At 36.0% G+C, this 18,214-nt stretch overlaps 1 protein-coding gene across 4 annotated transcripts in view; it reads right to left on the reverse strand.

Moving 5' to 3' along the window:
* Positions 1-18,214, reverse strand: part of INTS2 (integrator complex subunit 2) — a 47,405-nt gene that overhangs the window by 25,429 nt on the left and 3,762 nt on the right. For all 4 annotated transcript variants that reach the window (XM_045525601.1, XM_045525602.1, XM_045525603.1 and 1 more), the window contains exons 4-13: positions 17,354-17,456; positions 16,421-16,534; positions 14,052-14,182; positions 13,680-13,853; positions 9,819-10,045; positions 7,628-7,753; positions 4,385-4,456; positions 4,182-4,296; positions 1,672-1,740; positions 266-400 (exon numbers count right to left, since the gene is read on the reverse strand). In XM_045525601.1, coding sequence (XP_045381557.1) covers positions 266-400; positions 1,672-1,740; positions 4,182-4,296; positions 4,385-4,456; positions 7,628-7,753; positions 9,819-10,045; positions 13,680-13,853; positions 14,052-14,182; positions 16,421-16,534; positions 17,354-17,456 — 1,266 coding nt within the window. The remainder of the gene's footprint in view (positions 1-265; positions 401-1,671; positions 1,741-4,181; positions 4,297-4,384; positions 4,457-7,627; positions 7,754-9,818; positions 10,046-13,679; positions 13,854-14,051; positions 14,183-16,420; positions 16,535-17,353; positions 17,457-18,214) is intronic.

Below are 18,214 nucleotides of genomic sequence, written 5' to 3' on the forward strand. Positions count from 1 at the left end.
TTTAGAAAATGGCAATTTCTAAAGCAGCATGTGCTATTTTTGAGAATGTAAATGGATTAGTAATTTTATACATTTTGTATGTAACAGTTACATTGTTTTAAAAATCTGAAATTAGGTTCCTAATTACTATAATTATATAAATGACTAGTAACTTAGCTTAATACCACATATTTTATGCACAAAACTCTCAGTGAAGACCTACACACTAAAACAGAAGAGAAGAAAATGCATTATTGCTCTCTGAAATATAAATATAAGGTCATACTTTAATTGACACTTTGTGCTTGGTAAAGGAACGGCTTCTGAGAAGCTGGTAAATACAATGAATAGGCAGAAACCCAGTAATGTTGGCACTCAAGTTGCTGGTGACAGGGACTCGAACTGCATGAGCTGTGACAACCTAAGAGGAAAAAATAGTATTAATATATATATGATAGAATCAAATACAAAATTATTTTGAAAGAAGATTAGTAGACTATAAATAATTAATATAAATGTCATCCCTAGAAATTAATGATGACTATCAATTATTACATATTTTAATTATTTTCAAATGATGAGGATGGATATAATTAGGGATTTATAAAATTCTCTAAATTTTTATTAGTTTTTAAACATATATGTATACAGTGGTATGATAAGGTAAAAAAAATATAAAATTTGGAATCACACAGTCTGGCTTTGGAGAAGTCACTTTATCTTCTGTATCTATTTTCACATCTACAAAATGGGAGAATGCAGCCTTACCTGCCTCGAAGGGTTGTTGTGAGGGAGAAAAAAGAATACTTTTTTGGAAAAATATTACGTGATTTATAAAGTACCACACAAATATAAATAGGAATTATTATTTGCATTGTGTCATACATAGATTTCTAATTGTCTTTTGAAGACCCTCCTTAAAGTTGTCTTCCAGTTGGTTCAAATTTAAAGATTAAAAAAAACTTACGATGCTCCTATGCCCTATATGTGACTGTTATGAATAAGTATATGTGCATACCTGTGCTGGGAGGTGAAGGGAGAATATGGTATAAGGATAAGGATATTAAATACCATAAAAGAAGCAACAATAATGAACCCATGAATATTTTCTCAAGTACTTCATTTTTAAAGACATACATATTTTTGGTGTTTTAAGATTTAAATTGACAAGTGACTCTGGGAATTAATTTTAAATTTTAGAATAGACTCCTTCACTGAGAAATACAATATCCTTAGGCTTACCCATGAACAACAGTGCTGAGGCCAAACAAGAATAGGTACATATTGTTAACAATAAGGAATTTAGAATCTAGCCTGTAATCTAGTTAGAAATGAACCTTAGAGACTAAAGGTTTAAACTGGTCTTTATTTTTCTCCTGACAAATCCAAATGATTACCCCTTATGAGTACCCTACCATCAATATCTAAGATTATGCTCCTAAGTATCTACTCAAAGTGTCCACAAATATATAAATTTAAAACATGCTTTTTTACATAATTAGTAGCTTTAAAATGTAGTAGTATTTTAAATGAATTACTCTTTATAGAAGTTTCAAAGATAAAATAAATCATCATTAGAAATTGAAAAGGAATGGAGGCCACATTATTCTCTTAAGGTGAGATACACAAGTTTTCTCCCAAAGATAAGTTCTTAAAGAAAGTTAAATAGATACCTAAGAATAAAAAAAGTACCTGCTCAGTAAAAATTTCCTGTGTGAAGATGGTCTTCATCCTGCTCAAGGAGCTTGGCTTAATTACAATCTAAAATAACCAAAAGAATTCCAATAGCATATAAAAATATAATATATGAAACACAACTCTGGTGATTTATCTATTAACAAAATGGCTGTGATACATAATATTAATGTTCAAATGTTCAAGTACTATACTCTGTTTCAGAAGTGGCTTCTCAAATCCAACATTAAAGTGTGCTTTTCCTCAGAAACAGAACCAATATAAAAAGTACTTAGTAAATACTATTTTTATTTTTATTTATTTATTTTTTTGAGACAGGGTCTTGCTCTGTTGTCAAGGATAGAGTGTAGTGGCGTCATTATAACTCACTGCAACCTCAAACTCCTGGGCTCAAGCAATTGTCCTACCTCAGCCTCTGGAATACATGGGACTACAGGTGCATGCCACCAGGGTGATTTTTCTATTTTTTGTAGACATGGGTTCTTATGCTTCCTCAAGCTGGTCTCGAACTCCTAACCTTAAGTGATCCTCCCGCCTCAGCCTTCCGAAGTGCTAGGATTACAGGAGTAAGCCACCATGCCTGCCATAATGGCACATCTTTTATGCCTTTTAAGTCAGTGGTAGGAAAAATAAATAAAAATCCCTACAGAAAAACTGGGATTCTGATAAACTTTTCACAAAAGAAATCAATTAGCGAAAACACATGGATTTGTTTTTGTTTTTGTTTTTTTTTTTGAGATGGAGTTTTGCTCTGTTGCCCTGGCTAGAGTGCCTTGGCGCAAGCCTAGCTCATAGCAACCTCAAACTCCTGGGCTCAAGTGACCCTTCTGCCTCAGCCTCCCGAGTAGCTGGGCCTACAACACCACCATGTCCAGCTAACTTTTTCTATTTTAAGTTGCCCGGCTAATTTCTTTCTATTTTTAGTAGAGACGGAGTCTCACTCTTCCTGAGGCTGGTCTCAAACTCCTGACCTCAAGTGATCCTCCCACCTTGGCTCCCAGAGTGCTAGGACTACAGGCCTGGCCAACACATTTTAAAAACGAAAATTTTGGCTGGGTGCAATCGTGCATGCCTATATTCCCAGCACTTTGGGAGGCCAAAACAGGAGGATTGCTTGAGGCCAGGAGTTCAAACCAGCCTGACCAACACTGCAAGACCCTATCTCTACAAGAAAAATAGAAAAATTAGCCTGGTATGGTGGAGTGCACGTCTGTAGTCCCAGCTACTCAGAAGGCTGAGGGCAGGATTGCTTGAGCCTAGGAGTTTGAGGTTGCAGTGAGCTATGATGATGCCACTGCACTCTAGCCCAGGCAACAGAGCAAGACCCTGTCTCAAAAAGAAAGAAAGTTGGGCCGGGTGTGGTGGCTCACGCCTGTAATCCTAGCACTCTGGGAGGCCGAAGCGGGTAGATCGCTCGAGGTCAGGAGCTCAAGACCAGCCTGAGCAAGAGTGAGACCCCATCTCTACTAAAAATAGAAGAAATTATCTGGCCAACTAAAAATATATATAGAAAAAAAAAAAAATTAGCCGGGCATGGTGGCACATGCCTGTAGTCCCAGCTACTTGGGAGGCTGAGGCAGTAGGATAGCTTGAGCCCAGGAGTTTGAGGTTGCTGTGAGCTAGGCGGATGCCACGGTACTCATTCTAGCCTGGGCAACAAAGCAAGACTTTGTCTCAAAAAAAAAAAAGAAAGTAAAAAAAACTATAACTTTACTAATAGTCAAAGAAACGCACAATAAATGAGACCATTCTTCATCAATCAAATTTGCAAAGATTAAAAAGAATGGTACTGCTCAATGAAGTCTAGAGTTTAGAAAAATAGTTTTCATTCACTAATGAGAACAGTTAGACCACTATAATCTTTCTGAAAGATCATCTGGTAGTACTAAAAAAACACCTTAAGATAGTCATATTCTTTTAATTAGTAATTACCTTCTAGAACTCATCCTAAGGAAATAATCCGACAAGTGTATGAAGATATAGATATATGAGTGCCTGTGTGTGTATATACATAAATGAGGATATTCACCTAAGCATTATACAAAAATTGGAAAATCTACATGGGAAATAATAAAGGCCCTATTAAGACCATCATGATCAGTCCAAATGGTAGACCACTATGAAGCTATTAAAAATTATATTATATTAGAATATTTATTGATGAGAAACTATTACCTATATATTAGCAAGTTTTTTAAAATTACAAAATATGCATGCCATTCTAAAGAAGGAACAGATATCAGAATGCTAACAGTAGTATACTAGATACTTCTGAATGATGTAATTATAAGATATTTTTCCATTTTCTGTGCTTTCCAAGCTCTCTGCACTGAATATCTATTACCCCATAAACAAATGTTTTTAAAATGCATTTAAGTGCTCCTGATAAAACTTCAAACTATTAAACCGAAATTACTTAAATAAAAAACAATCTATTTAATTTATACTACAGCAAAATGTCCAGCTTAGAGACACCTTCTTTCAGAAAGAAGTTAAAGGAAAATTACCTTCATCCCCAAAGTGGAACAGACCAAATCAATGATAGCACTAAGTTGGTTGCTGTGAAAGTACATAGCCACCAATAATAGCATCTCCCCAAAAGAGGCAGAGACACCTGAAGTACTGTTGAAACAAAAAAGAAAATATGAAATTCCAAAAAGAGAATAAAAAAAGCTTTCTCAACTAACTGAAACAAATTAAGTCATCTTACCTCTCAAAATAGGCTTCTTCTTTTATCATCCAACTTAGCCACACCACCATTAGCTGCTCCTGTTCAGGTGTACTATATAAAACATATCAGAATGTCACTGATTTAAACCTGCTAGCATATGAATAAGAAAACATTCTGAAATTATTTTTGGTAGGAATTATTTTTCCTTCCCTATTTTGAAATATCTTGCAACTCAAATTAATGACTTGCTGAATTGGGCCATTAATTGCCATTGAGATACAAAGCAGTTCTACAGCTCAACAATGAAAAACTTGCTTTTCTTCACGAATCCGAACAGTCAGACTCTCTCAAGGTCCTAGTTACTGCATTTACAGGTTGGAGAGAGTATACTTCCTCACATTTCTCAGAAAAGCAAAAGCCTTTGGGGATGAAAATGTTAAAAGAACTGTAACAGTGGCCCCCGACCTTTTTGGCACCAGGGACCCATTTCATGGAAGACAATTTTTCCACGGAGGCAGAGGAGGGAGTTTGAGGTTGATTCAAGGGCATTACATTTATTGTGCAGTCAAATCTCTCTGCTAATAATTTGTATTTGAAGCCACTCCCCAGCTCTAGCATCACCATCTCAGCTCCACCTCAGATCATGAGACATTAGATTCTCATAAGGAGAGCGCAACCTAGATCCTTTACATGCACAGTTTACAGTACAGCTCTCGCTCCTATGAGAATCTAATGCCACCACAGATCTGACAGGAGCTTATGCAGTGACGTGAACGATGGGAAGCAGCTATAAATACAGACAAAGCTTCACTGGCTCACCCCTCCTGCTGTGCGGCCTGGTTCCTAATAGGTCACAGACTGGTACCAATCTACAGCCTGGGGGTTGGGGACCGCAGAACTATATAACAACTGATACTTATTTTACACAGAAAAAAACTAGCGTTAAAAATTTAAGCATCAATGGCCGGGCGCGGTGGCTCACGCCTGTAACCCTAGCATTCTGGGAGGCCAAGGCGGGTGGATCATTTGAGCTCAGGAGTTCGAGACCAGCCTGAGCAAGAGTGAGACCTCGTCTCTACTAAAAAATAGAAAAGAAATTAGCTGGACAACTGAAAATATATAGAAAAAAAAAAATTAGCCAGGCATGGTAATCCCAGCTACTCGGGAGGCTGAGGCAGGAGGATCGCTTGAGCCCAGGAGTTTCAGGTTGCTGTGAGCTAGGCTGATGCCACGGCACTCTAGCCCAAGCAACAGAGTGAGACTCTGTCTCAAAAAAAAAAAAAAAAAAGAAAAAAAAAGAAAAGAAGAAAGGATAAGAAAAGATGATCATTTCAAAAACTCCAATTCCATATAAAAAGAAATTTTAAACACAAAACAGCCAAGCAGAAGACATTACCAACAAATTGATTCAAGAAAATTTCCTAGAACTGAAGGACATATGAGTTCCCAGGTTAAAGGGGCTTACCAAATACCTGGGACAATAGACAACAACAGACTCATAGGAAAGCATATCATCCAAAAATTTCAAAACCCTAGGGACAAAAAGCTAATCCTGCCAGTTTCCATATTAAAAAAGAATAGGCCACAAAAAGAACCAGGAATCAGAATGTCAGACTTCGCTACAACACTGGAAGTTAGAAGACAATGTAGCAACACCTTTAAAATTCTCAAAGGAAATTACAGACAACTTAGAATTCTATACTCTATCAAACTATCAATCAATTGTCAGAGTAGAATAAAGACATTTTTAGAAATACCCACTCTCAAAAGAATTTACCTTATATATACCCATTCTAAAGAAGCAAAATGAGAGCAAATGAAAAAAGATGGAGACATGAAATACAGGAAACAGGCCAACAAAGGCGAGGTGAAGTATGTCCCCAAAATGATGGTGAAGAGCCAGGATGAGAGCTGTGTACCACCACATATAACCAGTAACCACTCCAGACTGGAGCAGTTCAAAATGCTACAGGTGAGGCCGGGAGTGGTGGCTCACGCCTGTAATCCTAGCACTCTGGGAGGCCGAGGTGGGTGGATCGCTCAAGGTCAGGAGTTCGAGACCAGCCTGAGCAAGAGCGAGACCCCGTCTCTACTAAAAATAGAAACAAATTAGCTGGCCAACCAAAATATATATAGAAAAAATTATCCAGGCATGGTGGCACATGCCTGTAGTCCCAGCTACTCGGGAGGCTGAGGCAGTAGGATTGCTTAAGCCCAGGAGTTTGAGGCTGCTGTGAGCTAGGCTGACGCCATGGCACTCACTCTAGCCAGGGCAACAAAGTGACACTCAAAAAAAAAAAAAAAAAAAAAAAAATGCTACAGGTGAGATTTCCTTAGGAAGATGAAATGCCACCTAATGAATCAGAACATCCTGAGAGAAGATTTAGATCGGCAGAGAGTTTGAGGTTGCATTAATGATACATAGAACACCAAGCAAATTAAACACAAAAAAACAGGCTGGGTTTGATGGCTCACGCTTGTAATCCTAGCACTTTGGGAGGCTGAGGTAGGAGGATTGCCTGAGCCCAGGAGTTTGAGGCTGCAGGGAACTATGATCACGCCCCTGGGCAGCAGGGCAAGACCCTGTCTCTAAAAAAAAAGAAAAAAGAAAAAAAAGAAAAGAAAAAACAAAAACATAGGACAATTATTAATCCAAAAAAAAATTTGCAAGGAAAAAAGTAACCAATCATCTACCATATCGTTGAGTTTCCAGTAGTGCTTATATAATCATAATATTAATATAAACAACTATATACTCACCTAATTAAAATTATTATAACTACACCAGGAGAATGGGAATAAAGATATGTAGATGTGTTTAGGACAGAGAGAAAAAAGAAAGAACTACTTTTTAATCTTTCCTAGTAGGAACTCAAAAAATAACACCTACAAACAAAAGCTCAAGATGTATCAAATACAAGCATGCTATTAAAGATGCAGTAGCAACAGCCAAAAGAATCAGTGAAAAGTACTAAAGACACTACCACTAGGAAAGCAGAAATAAGAAGGAGGGAAGTAAGGACTGCTATCAGCTTTAACAAATTTTGAAGAACTATTTTGACTCTTTTAAACAATGTACATATGAAACTTTGATAAATGTTTGATAAAATAAGATGAATGGCATACAGTAGATGCTGCTGACATTTTTTATTAAAAAATACTAGGACTATCCATACCTAGGCCAATTTTTGTAGTAAGCTCTGAATCCAATGTTATACATGCATTTTAATAAGTAAATAAAGCAGACCTTAAGAAAATAGAGCAACTTATATAGCTAGGTACCTGACGAGTGTAGAAAAGGCCAGTAGCATACAAAACGAAAGGGAAACAAAGCGAACCCCAGCTGGTGTAGCAGGTGGACGGCTTGTCATCAACTGTAGTAATTGTTCACCTTCTTCTTCAGTTGGTCTAAAAAAGAATACATTATTAGGCTTTACTTTTTTTAGTTGGGGGGAGGAGTAAGAAAAAGCAAATTTTTAACTTTTAGATACAAATTTTAAACTTTATGATGATATCTCACTATTTATAAAATCTTTAACATCTTGTCAAAAGTAAAACTGTTGAGAGATTACAACTGCAGTGTTTTTCCTCAGACACAAATACAGGCAGTATTTTATCCTGTATTTGTATTCTCACTTTGTCCCGTAGTGTGAGACCACAGAAACGACCAAGCAAGCTGAAACCATGCAACATGAAGTTAATCAATGGCGAAAATTATGACTATATAATGACCTTTAAAATTTTTTGTCAAAACTTTAAAAATTCTGTCGGTTATGATACATAGGGAAATTTTTTTAAAAACAGTAAAACTTGTATTTTATAGTACTCTAATTCAAAATATTAGAAACATTAAGAATTAAAATGTTTTATTTCTTTATAAGAACTTTATCAGAGTAGCTTGAACAGCTTTTGCCATCTTGTTTTCATTGGATAAAGTATAACATGGAGCATCTTTTCCATGCCTCGGTGAAGTATCAAACTGCCTAAGTTTGCATTGGCTTCTAACATTTTACTGTTTGCACTTTCAGTCAAGAAAGTTCCATTGGCCGAGCGCAGTGGCTCACGCCTGTAATCCTAGCACTCTGGAAGGCTGAGGCGGGAAGATTGCTCAAGGTCAGGAGTTTGAGACCTGCCTGAGCAAGAGCAAGACCTCGTCTCTACCAAAAATAGAAAGAATTTTTTTATATATAAAAAAAAGAAAGTTCCATTAATGTGAGGATTTTTGACAGCATCATATCCTCTGGGACATCTTCATCTTTTTGTCACAATTACTTTTTTCATTTATGTCAACAAGTTCACCTTCACCAGTTCCTCTGGCTATATATCTAGGGTCTCTCAAATGGCAGCAATGTCAACATTCTCATAGTCAGCTATTTCTTCAATTTACGTTTGGTTCAAATGTCATTTTCAGCATTACCACTTTTTGTTTCTTTGCTACACTTTCAGCTTTATGGGTCGATTTCCTCTTTCAGTTACTCATTTTTGTAAAATGTTACAAGAATTTGTCACTGAGAGAAAAGGAAGCAACACAGGTTGAGTATTCCCAATGCGAAAATCCAAACCTTGAAATGCTCCAAAATCTGCAACTCAGCCAACACAACATTCAAAGGAAATGCTCACTCATTATAGAGTCCAGATTTCCAGATTAGGGATGCTCAACCTGTAAATATAATATAAATATTCCAAAATCCAAAACACTCTTGTACCCAAACATTTTGGATAAGGGATACGCAAACTGTACAACTACCTATTTTGCTGTATGTGCATGAATCGAATAACATGTACAGTGACCAGTCATCAGCAGACTTTAAAAGAAGTGACATCTATGGTCACTGATCGTGACATGCATCTGTTATTTACATAGTAATGTGGCCTGAAGCCCTCACAGCAAAGTTTGTACTCTATACAATTATTTGGTTAATGTATCATGGCAACTGAAATTTGAACCATATTGAGGGATCAGTGTTATTTAAATTGGGGTAACTGAAATTCGTGCATGTCGGAGACTTGCAAAGTGAGAACTGTAGAACATTACTCAAAAGGATGTTGTTTAGTGACTAAACAAGAAACACTGTGCTTAATAATCACATCATTATCAATTTTAGACAATTTATGATCTCAGCTTATAAAAGGAAACATAGGAAAGATTTATATCAAATAGCTGAATGGGCAAAGTAAAGGATCACTGCTGTAGTGAAATCATTGGTTTTTTTACACTGTAATTAGAAACTGAAAAACTACTCTGGCTCTTCCCATATTTACATAATTCTATTTATAATCAGAAAAAAATAGATGACTACATCCCTGCTACGAATGCTTGGCCTTAAGACTTCATTCTTGCTAGAGGCCAGCCCACTACCTGAGCCCAGTAGAAAACCTGAATCCTCTCAATAAAAGGCCTTTGGTTCACTTTCTTGGGATTAGAAACAAGAAAGTAAAATGACAAAAGGTAAAATATTAAACTATTGAATACTTGAGTCCAGCGATCCCCATCAAAGCACAGTACAGACGTAAGAGTGCACTGGCTTTCACAACATGCTCTTCTTTCAGCCCCGAATACACAGACACATTGGCTTCCGCATCCACATCAGCTTCTTCCACAATTCGGGTACTTCTTACTGTGGGAAGAATGCCCATCAATTCCAGAAGAAGCTGCCTTCTCATTTGCCAAAGGACAGAACTGCTGGTCTCTCTTTTTCTCTGTAAGAAACATGGATCACAAAAGAAAGCATGGAGCATTTACTAAATTAAAAGGGAGCTCAAACACAGCTCCCCATTTAAACACTTGAAATTTACATATTTGAGGAGTTTTCATGACTACAGAATCTCATTTTAACCAATCAAGCAAACTCAAAATCCATTGGTTTGTTTGAAGAATACTAACCCTAATTTGTATTGGTTGCAGAGAAAAGACTAAATTAATGAAAACTCGAACTGTAGATTGTTTAAATGGTACTTCTAAATACATAAAATCCAACAGAATGATATGTGGTATAGAAGAAACTGCTCAGATTTTAGAGACAGAAGATCTTGAGTTTAAACTCCAGCTCTATTAGATGATTATGTACATTTAGGTACATTAGTTAACTTCTCTGAACCCCAATTTCCTTAATGACAAGGAAATAAATATTTTATTAATATTTGAGATGGGAGGACCACTCGAGGCCAGAAATTCAAGACCAGCCTGGACAACACAGCAAGACCCTGTCTCAAAAATAACAAAAAGGATAATAATAATATTTGCCTTATAGAACTCTTGTAATTAAAAGTTTACAAGTCTATAACCCCAAAGTTCTTCAGGCAAGGATAATGTCTTAGTCATCTCTCATTCAACAGAGCCTAACACTGTGCCTGACATATAGCAAGCATTCAGTGTCTAAGTAGATAAATGAATGAACAAAGATAACTATAAAGGGCTAGGCAAATGTTACTTCATTCTTATCGTTAGAGTGTTTCCAAGTAAAATATGATAAACCTGCTTTAATAATAACGGTAAATTCAAAGAAAAAAGTTTATTGCATACAGAGGACAATTAGAAACAAGATGAGCATGCAAGTGTTTAGCACATTGCCTAAAATATATAAAGCATACAAAAAATGTTAACTTCCTTTTAAAAAGCAAAGCACGGCCGGCTATGGAGGCTTACACCTGTAATCCTATCACTTTGGGAGACCAAGGCAAGAGGATCACTTGAGGCCAGGACTTCGAGACCAGCCTGGGCAACATAGAGAGACTCCATCTCTACAAAAACTAAAAAATAAATTAGCTGGGCATGGTAGTGCACTTCAGTAGTCCCACCTACTTGGGAGACTGAGGCAGGAGGATCGCTTGCGCCTAGGAGTTGGAGGTTGCAGTGAGCTATCATCACCACTGCATTCTAGGCAGGGCAACAGAGCAAGACCCTGTCTCAAAAAGAAAAAAAGGAAAAGAAAAGCTTAAAATCGGTTTTCAAATGGGCTACAAATAAAGTAGAATTTGGTTGGATATTAAAAAACATGGCAATTCAGTAGTGTAAAAAACAGACTAGAGGACCTAAACAGTACATGTGCTGTCTAGCGAGTGACCTCAACAAGTTAAAACACAATCTGCATTAGTTCCTTCAAAAGAACTCCATTCACAGAGTTACTACAAAATTTTTTTTGAAGATTAAAATATTTCGCAAGTTAAAAACTATTGCAAAATGGCCAGACCAGGCTCACACCTGTATGTAATCCTAGCAGTCTGGGATGCCAAGGCAGGAGGATTGCTTGAGCTCAGATCAGCCTGAGCAAGAGCAAGATGCTATCTCTACTAAAAATAGAAAAATTAGCCAGCGTCATGGTGCACACCTATAGTCCCAGCTACTCAGGAAGCTGAGGCAGGAGGATCACTTGAGCCCTGGAGTTTGAGGTTGCAGTGAGCTACGATGACGCCACTACCCTCTATCCAGAGTGACAGACTGAGACTCTCAAAAAAAAAAAAATTATTCCAAAATGTAATATATATCCATCAACAGGTGAACAGATGAACAAAATGTGGCATACACATACAATGGAATATTACTCAGCCTTTAAAAAGGAAATTCTGATAACATGCCACAACATGGATGAATCATGAAAACATGTTAACTGAAATAAGCCAGACACAAAAGGAGAACTATTGTATAATTCCACTTATATTAAATACCTAGAATGAATAAATTCAGAGACAGAAAGTAAAACAGAGGTTACACGGGGTGGCGGAGAGGAGGAATGGGGAATTATTATTTAATGGGTACAGACTTTCTGTTTGGGATGATGAAAAAGTTCTGGAATGGATAGTGATGATGGTTGCACATTGTGAATGTACTTAATGCCATTGAATTGTACATTTAAAAATGATTAAATGGGCTGGGTGTGGTGGCTCATGCCTGTAATCCTAGCACTTTGGGAGGCCAAGGCAAAAGCATCACTTGAGGCCAGTTCGAGACCAGCGTGAGCAACACACAGCAAGACCCTGTCTCTACAAAAAATAGAAAAATCAGCCAAGTGTAGTGATACATGCTTGTAGTCCCAGCTATTGGGGGGCTGAGGCAGGAGAAGTGCTTGAGCCCAGGAGTCTGAAGTTGCAGTGAGCTATGCTGACACCACTGTACTCTAGCTCAGAGAACAGAGTAAGACGCCCCAAAAAATGACTAAATGGCAAATTTTATGTTATGTATATTTTACCACAATAAAAATATACATACACATATATATTAAAATCACAGAATATAATAATAACTTATTTCGATGACCTAATAGCAGTTCTTATGAGTATGACGCAGCATGCTAGAGATTTCCAAGACTCTTTGAGGGGTTCCAGAAAGCAAAAATAATTCCTTAATAATACTAAGACATTATCTGCCTTTTTCTCTCTCATTCACTCACAGTATATATTGCAGTTTTCCAAAGACTTCTATCAAGCCAGACACTGAAGAGATTTGAAAAAAAAATGTAATAAAACAATACCATTCTTTTTTTTTTTTTTTTTTTTTTGAGACAGAGTCTCACTTTGTCGCCCGGGCTAGAGTGAGTGCCGTGGCATCAGCCTAGCTCACAGCAACCTCAAACTCCTGGGCTTAGGCGATCCTACTGCCTCAGCCTCCCGAGTAGCTGGGACTACAGGCATGTGCCACCATGCCCGGTTAATTTTTTCTATATAGATTTTTAGCTGTCCAAATCATTTCTCTCTATTTTTGGTAGAGACGGGGTCTCACTCTTGCTCAGGCTGGTCTCGAACTCCTGACCTCGAGCGATCCACCCGCCTCGGCCTCCCAGAGTGCTAGGATTACAGGCATGAGCCACCGCGCCCAGCATAAAACAATACCATTCTTCTCACTAAATGTTTTTTGTTCAGCAAAATATAGTTATTGTTCATTAAAAATATGTTATGTTCACATTTAATAGGGTTATTTGTATTTTTATTTTTAGAGACAAAGTCTCACTATGTAGCCCAGACTGGAGTGCAGCGGCTATTTACAAGCACACTACAGGCTCGCACTCCTGGACTCAAGTGATCCTCCTGCCTCAGCCTCCCAAGTAGCCATGACTGCAGGTGCATACCACCATGCCAGGATGTTATTTCTAAATTAACTAAATAAATATTTCAAAATATTCAGTTTTAATTTCTAATATGATAAATACCAATAGAAAAAAGTCACATAAATGAAAGCTCTTTGGTATCTTCAGTGATTTGTAAAAATATAAGGAGGTCCCTGAAACTACAAAGTTTGAGAACGGCTTATCTAATGACATCATTTTAAAAGTGTTTCTTCCTCTTTTAGTAATTATCAAAATATCCTGATCCTTAGCCTATACAGATACATAACCCTTACCTGCTGTCCATTTCGGATAAAAGTTCCAAACCAAGTCCGGACTTTTGCATTTGTTCCAAGAAGCAAACCACTAACAAAACAAACCAAGTCACTCACTCCATCTTCACAAGCTTCATTTTTAGTATGATCCAATGTCAGAGCCACACCAAGGCCTGGCAAGTGACACTCTTCCACCTAACACAGCAAAGAAAACAAACTGAATTCAATATCTTAAGGAAATGGGCCAGGATGCTTCAAAAGTATCTAAAGTTTAGAGGAAGAGATCTCACAAAAAACATAAAAACCCAAAGGAAGGTAATAGTATACAATTAAAATTCCAAACCTCAACAAGATTCTAAAAGCTTCGCCTCTAAAAACAATAGGATCTCTTACCACCATGCCTCGGACCTTGAGGGCCTGAGAAGGATTCATTTTACACAAGAAGCGTAAGGCATCTGTCCTGCGCCTTCCTCCAAGACTTTCTTCATCTTGTCTTTCTCCATTTTTAATCAGGCCCCTACAAACTAAGATGATAGAAACCATTTTGTTCAGCCTTGAGATTTAATCTTTTATGCAGAAAAGACACTACAGATGAAAAAGATCAAGGAATCTGAAAACATCACAAAAGAAACTGGTCAAAATGAAGCAAAGAATGAAAAGAGACTTAAAAAATGAATAAAAAAAAAAAAAAAAAAAAGAATAGTAACCTGTGGGATAATAGCACACAAACACATTTGCAATTATAGTCCTAGAAAGATAAAGGAGCAAAAGACAAAAATAAATTTGAAGAAATTTCCCCAAATTTAATGAAAACTATAAACCCAGATGCTCAACCCCAAGCAGGACAAATACAAAGAAAATCATACCAAGACACATCATAATCAAATTTCTGAAAAATAGTGATAAAGAGAAAATCTTAATAGTAGCCAGAGGAAATAAAAAAAATAAAGTAGCCAGAGGAAAAAAGAAACATTACAGAGGAAGAGAGATAAAAGTTACTACAGAAAACAGAGTGACATCTTTAAACAGCTAAAAGAAAATGTCATCCTAAAATTTTATGCCCTATGAAAATGTCTTTCAAAAATGAGTTTTTCCAGACCAAAAAAGCTGGGAAAATTTGTTGCCAACAAAAAATGAAGGTGAGCTAGGCACAGTAGCACACACCCACAATCCCACCTATTCAGGAGGCTGAGGCAGGAGAATCACTCAAGCCAGGGAGTTCAAGACCAGTCTGGGCAACACAGTGAAATCTTGTGCCAAAAGGAAAAAAAAAGTTCTTGAAGCTAAGGGGAAATTATACCAGATGGAACTGTAGAGCTACATAAAAGAATGAAAAGCACCAAAAATGGTAAATATGAGGATAAAGAAAAAGATTTTTTCTCCGCTTGTTTTTGTCTTTAAAATATTAATATAATTAACTGTTTAAAGCAAAAGTAATAACAATGTACTCCAAGGTTTATAATACATGTAGGAGTAAAATTTATGGTACAAAGGATAAGAGGAAAAAGAGAACAAATAGAAAACAAATAACAAGTTTATAGACTTAAACCTAACCACTACAATAATTACATTAAATGGTCTAAACGCTCTAATTCTATGACAGAGACTGTCACTAGACTAAAACAAACAAGACCCACCTATACCTGTCCACAAGAAATCCACCTTAACTATAAAGATACAGATAGATTAAAAATTAAAAGATGAAGAAAAATATATACCATGTAAACACCAATTGTAAGAAAGATGACATGGCTATATTTATCAGATAAAGCAGACAGACTTCAAAAGAAGGAATATTACTAGGAATAAAGAAGTGTATTTCATAGTGGAAAAAAAAGGCTCTATTCATCAAAAAGATTTAACAATCCTAAGTACACACAATCCCAATAATAGGATTTCAAATTACATGAAGCAAAAATGACAGAACTAAAAGGAAAAGTAGACAAATCCACAACTACATTTAGAGACATCAACACTCCTCTCTAACTGATAGAACAAGTTGACAGAAAATCAGCCGGGACACAGTTTACAAAGAGCTTTTACATATCATGTGATCTTCAGTAAAGCTCTTAGAATAGTAACAGAAATATTATTATCAGTATCTCCATTTAACAGATGAGAAGTTAAGTATCTCGATGGAGATCACACAATGAGTGAGTGGGTGACAAAGTCAGGAATTATAACCGCAGATCCAGTGCTTTTCCCTGCCCACCTGCCACCCCAGCTTCCAAGTCACAAATCACCTTGCTCAACAAATGCCTTGTTCAACAATCCTCAATCACTAGAAGTTTGCAATAGAGGTGAAAAATTTTAGTTGACTTTTCTCAATTCCTACCCTATGCTTTTATGCAAACTAGCAGCAGTAAGGCTTAACAATGGTCTAATTGCTGGTATTTCTGATCACACATATCTAACCTTGCTCTCTGGCTATTTCACAGATGCATGTCTCCTCCCTTTGCTCCCTGAGCATAGGGATTACATCTTTTAGTTTTTTGGCATTTTTTACTGTCATATTATAGCACTGTTGACTAATGGCAAAAAAAATTTTCTGTTACATACTCACTATAATTAAATTTGCAATGTCAATACTAATTTTTAAATCTCTAAACTCAATATTTCTGCAATAAGTTTCCACTGATAAAGTTTCAAAAGACAAAATCTCAAATAAAAGCCCATAAATGTTTCTTCTTAGCTCAAAAAAATAGACTCCATACATGCCCAAGCAAATCTCTTCAATATCCCATTTTTAAAATAATATTTACCTTCATTAAAACTATCAGGAACATTGGCCACCAAGAGACACAAGAACCAGGCACCATTTCTAACATGTAGCAAGGCTTCAGCTACATCAACTATTGGAAGCAAGGAAGGGAGCTCTATGAGAAAACAAAGTCAGTGTTACTATTAAAAAGTGATATTTCATTATATTATAAACATCTTTTGGCATTCCACACATGTCATCTAAAAGCAATTAAAGTTCTTTTCACAGTGTAGAGCTGAGCTGCTCAATAAGACAGCCCTAGCCACATGTGAGTATTTTAATTAAATAAAATTAAAATAGTTCAGTTCCTCGGTCACACTAGCCACATTTCAAGTAATCTATAGCTATGTGTGGCTAGCAGCTACTATATTGGACAGCAAAACATAGAACACTGCAGAAAGTTTTATTGGACAGTGCTGATCTAAAGAGTTAGTTTGATGAAAATCTTTGTTCTTTTATGTCCTCTTTTATTTCTATCATACATATCTATTATAAAGAATTTGGAAAATACAGAAATGTACAAAAGAAGAAAATTAAAATCAGCTCTGCTCCCATCACTCAAAGTCAATAATATAAAATATTTTAATTTCCCACAGGTATTGTTTTTAACTTTTAACAAAACTGGGATTATAGTCTACTTACCATTTTGCCCTTTGCTTTTCATTTAAAATACTTTAAACATTTTCCAAAATCATTAACAAGCATTAGAATCATTAAGTCAAATATATCATTTTAATGTCTGTATAATATGCCATATTATGGAAATAATATAATTAATCATTGTCCTACTATTGGTCATTTTTTACTTAAACTTTTAAGGTATATGCTTATTAGATGATCCTTAAAATAACACAACATTCCAGACTAAGTAGATACATAGTATCATTTAATAAGAAACTATATATGAAATGTATCTTAGTACTTAGCATCGTACCTGCTTGTAAAATACAAAGTACATCTGCAGCTTCCTCCAAATAGACTGGACTCTCAAACAACTCAGAAGACTTGAAAAAAAATTCTCCATTGGACTCAGACACCTTAAAAAAAAGAAAGAAAGAAGACATGAAATCTATTACTTTCAGGTAATAAATTAACTTCTTACTATTTTTATAATTATTTGTGGAGCTCACAGACCATGTCTCTTAATGTCACTAATACACTACAGCAGAATATGCAGCATTTGATCAATTTCAACCAACTTAACCACAAGTAGCAGTCACATTAATTATTATTCAGATATGGCAGTATCAGTCTCAAGAATTGATTTCTATCTAAATATGTGGAGACATTTAGAATTAAAAGATAAGGCAAGCCAAAGAAATGAACTAGGAATGCTACCTACATAAGATGTCGCTTAAGAAAAGCCAAAAACTGTAAACTTGAAGCCAGTATAACAAATATAAATTCATGTTCAATTCTAAATGAACCGTTAGAAAAACAAAGAATTAAAACTTAGATCAACAAAACTACCTACTAACTTTTTTGAAAAGTTCCTATAGTAGTTTCATCACCATATTTCCCATATAATAAAGAATGCTAAACTGAAAAACTGGAAACCTTCCAGAAGAGAAAGGTCACTTATTTTATTAGAGGTACTAAGAAAAAGATGTAGGAAAATTTTTGGTGAAATTTAAAAGTATCAGTATAGTAGAAAAAAGGAAATTATTATTTGTGATAGAAAGAAATTTTACTAAGATTTGTAATATAGCATAAAAACTTTACCTAAAACTGGCTAAAACCCTGCTACCAGCATTTTCTTTGGAAACAGAATTTAGTCTTTTTTGTTCACAATTTA

The sequence above is a fragment of the Lemur catta genome, chromosome 15, assembly GCF_020740605.2.
Source record: "Lemur catta isolate mLemCat1 chromosome 15, mLemCat1.pri, whole genome shotgun sequence".
Taxonomy (NCBI): domain Eukaryota; kingdom Metazoa; phylum Chordata; class Mammalia; order Primates; family Lemuridae; genus Lemur; species Lemur catta.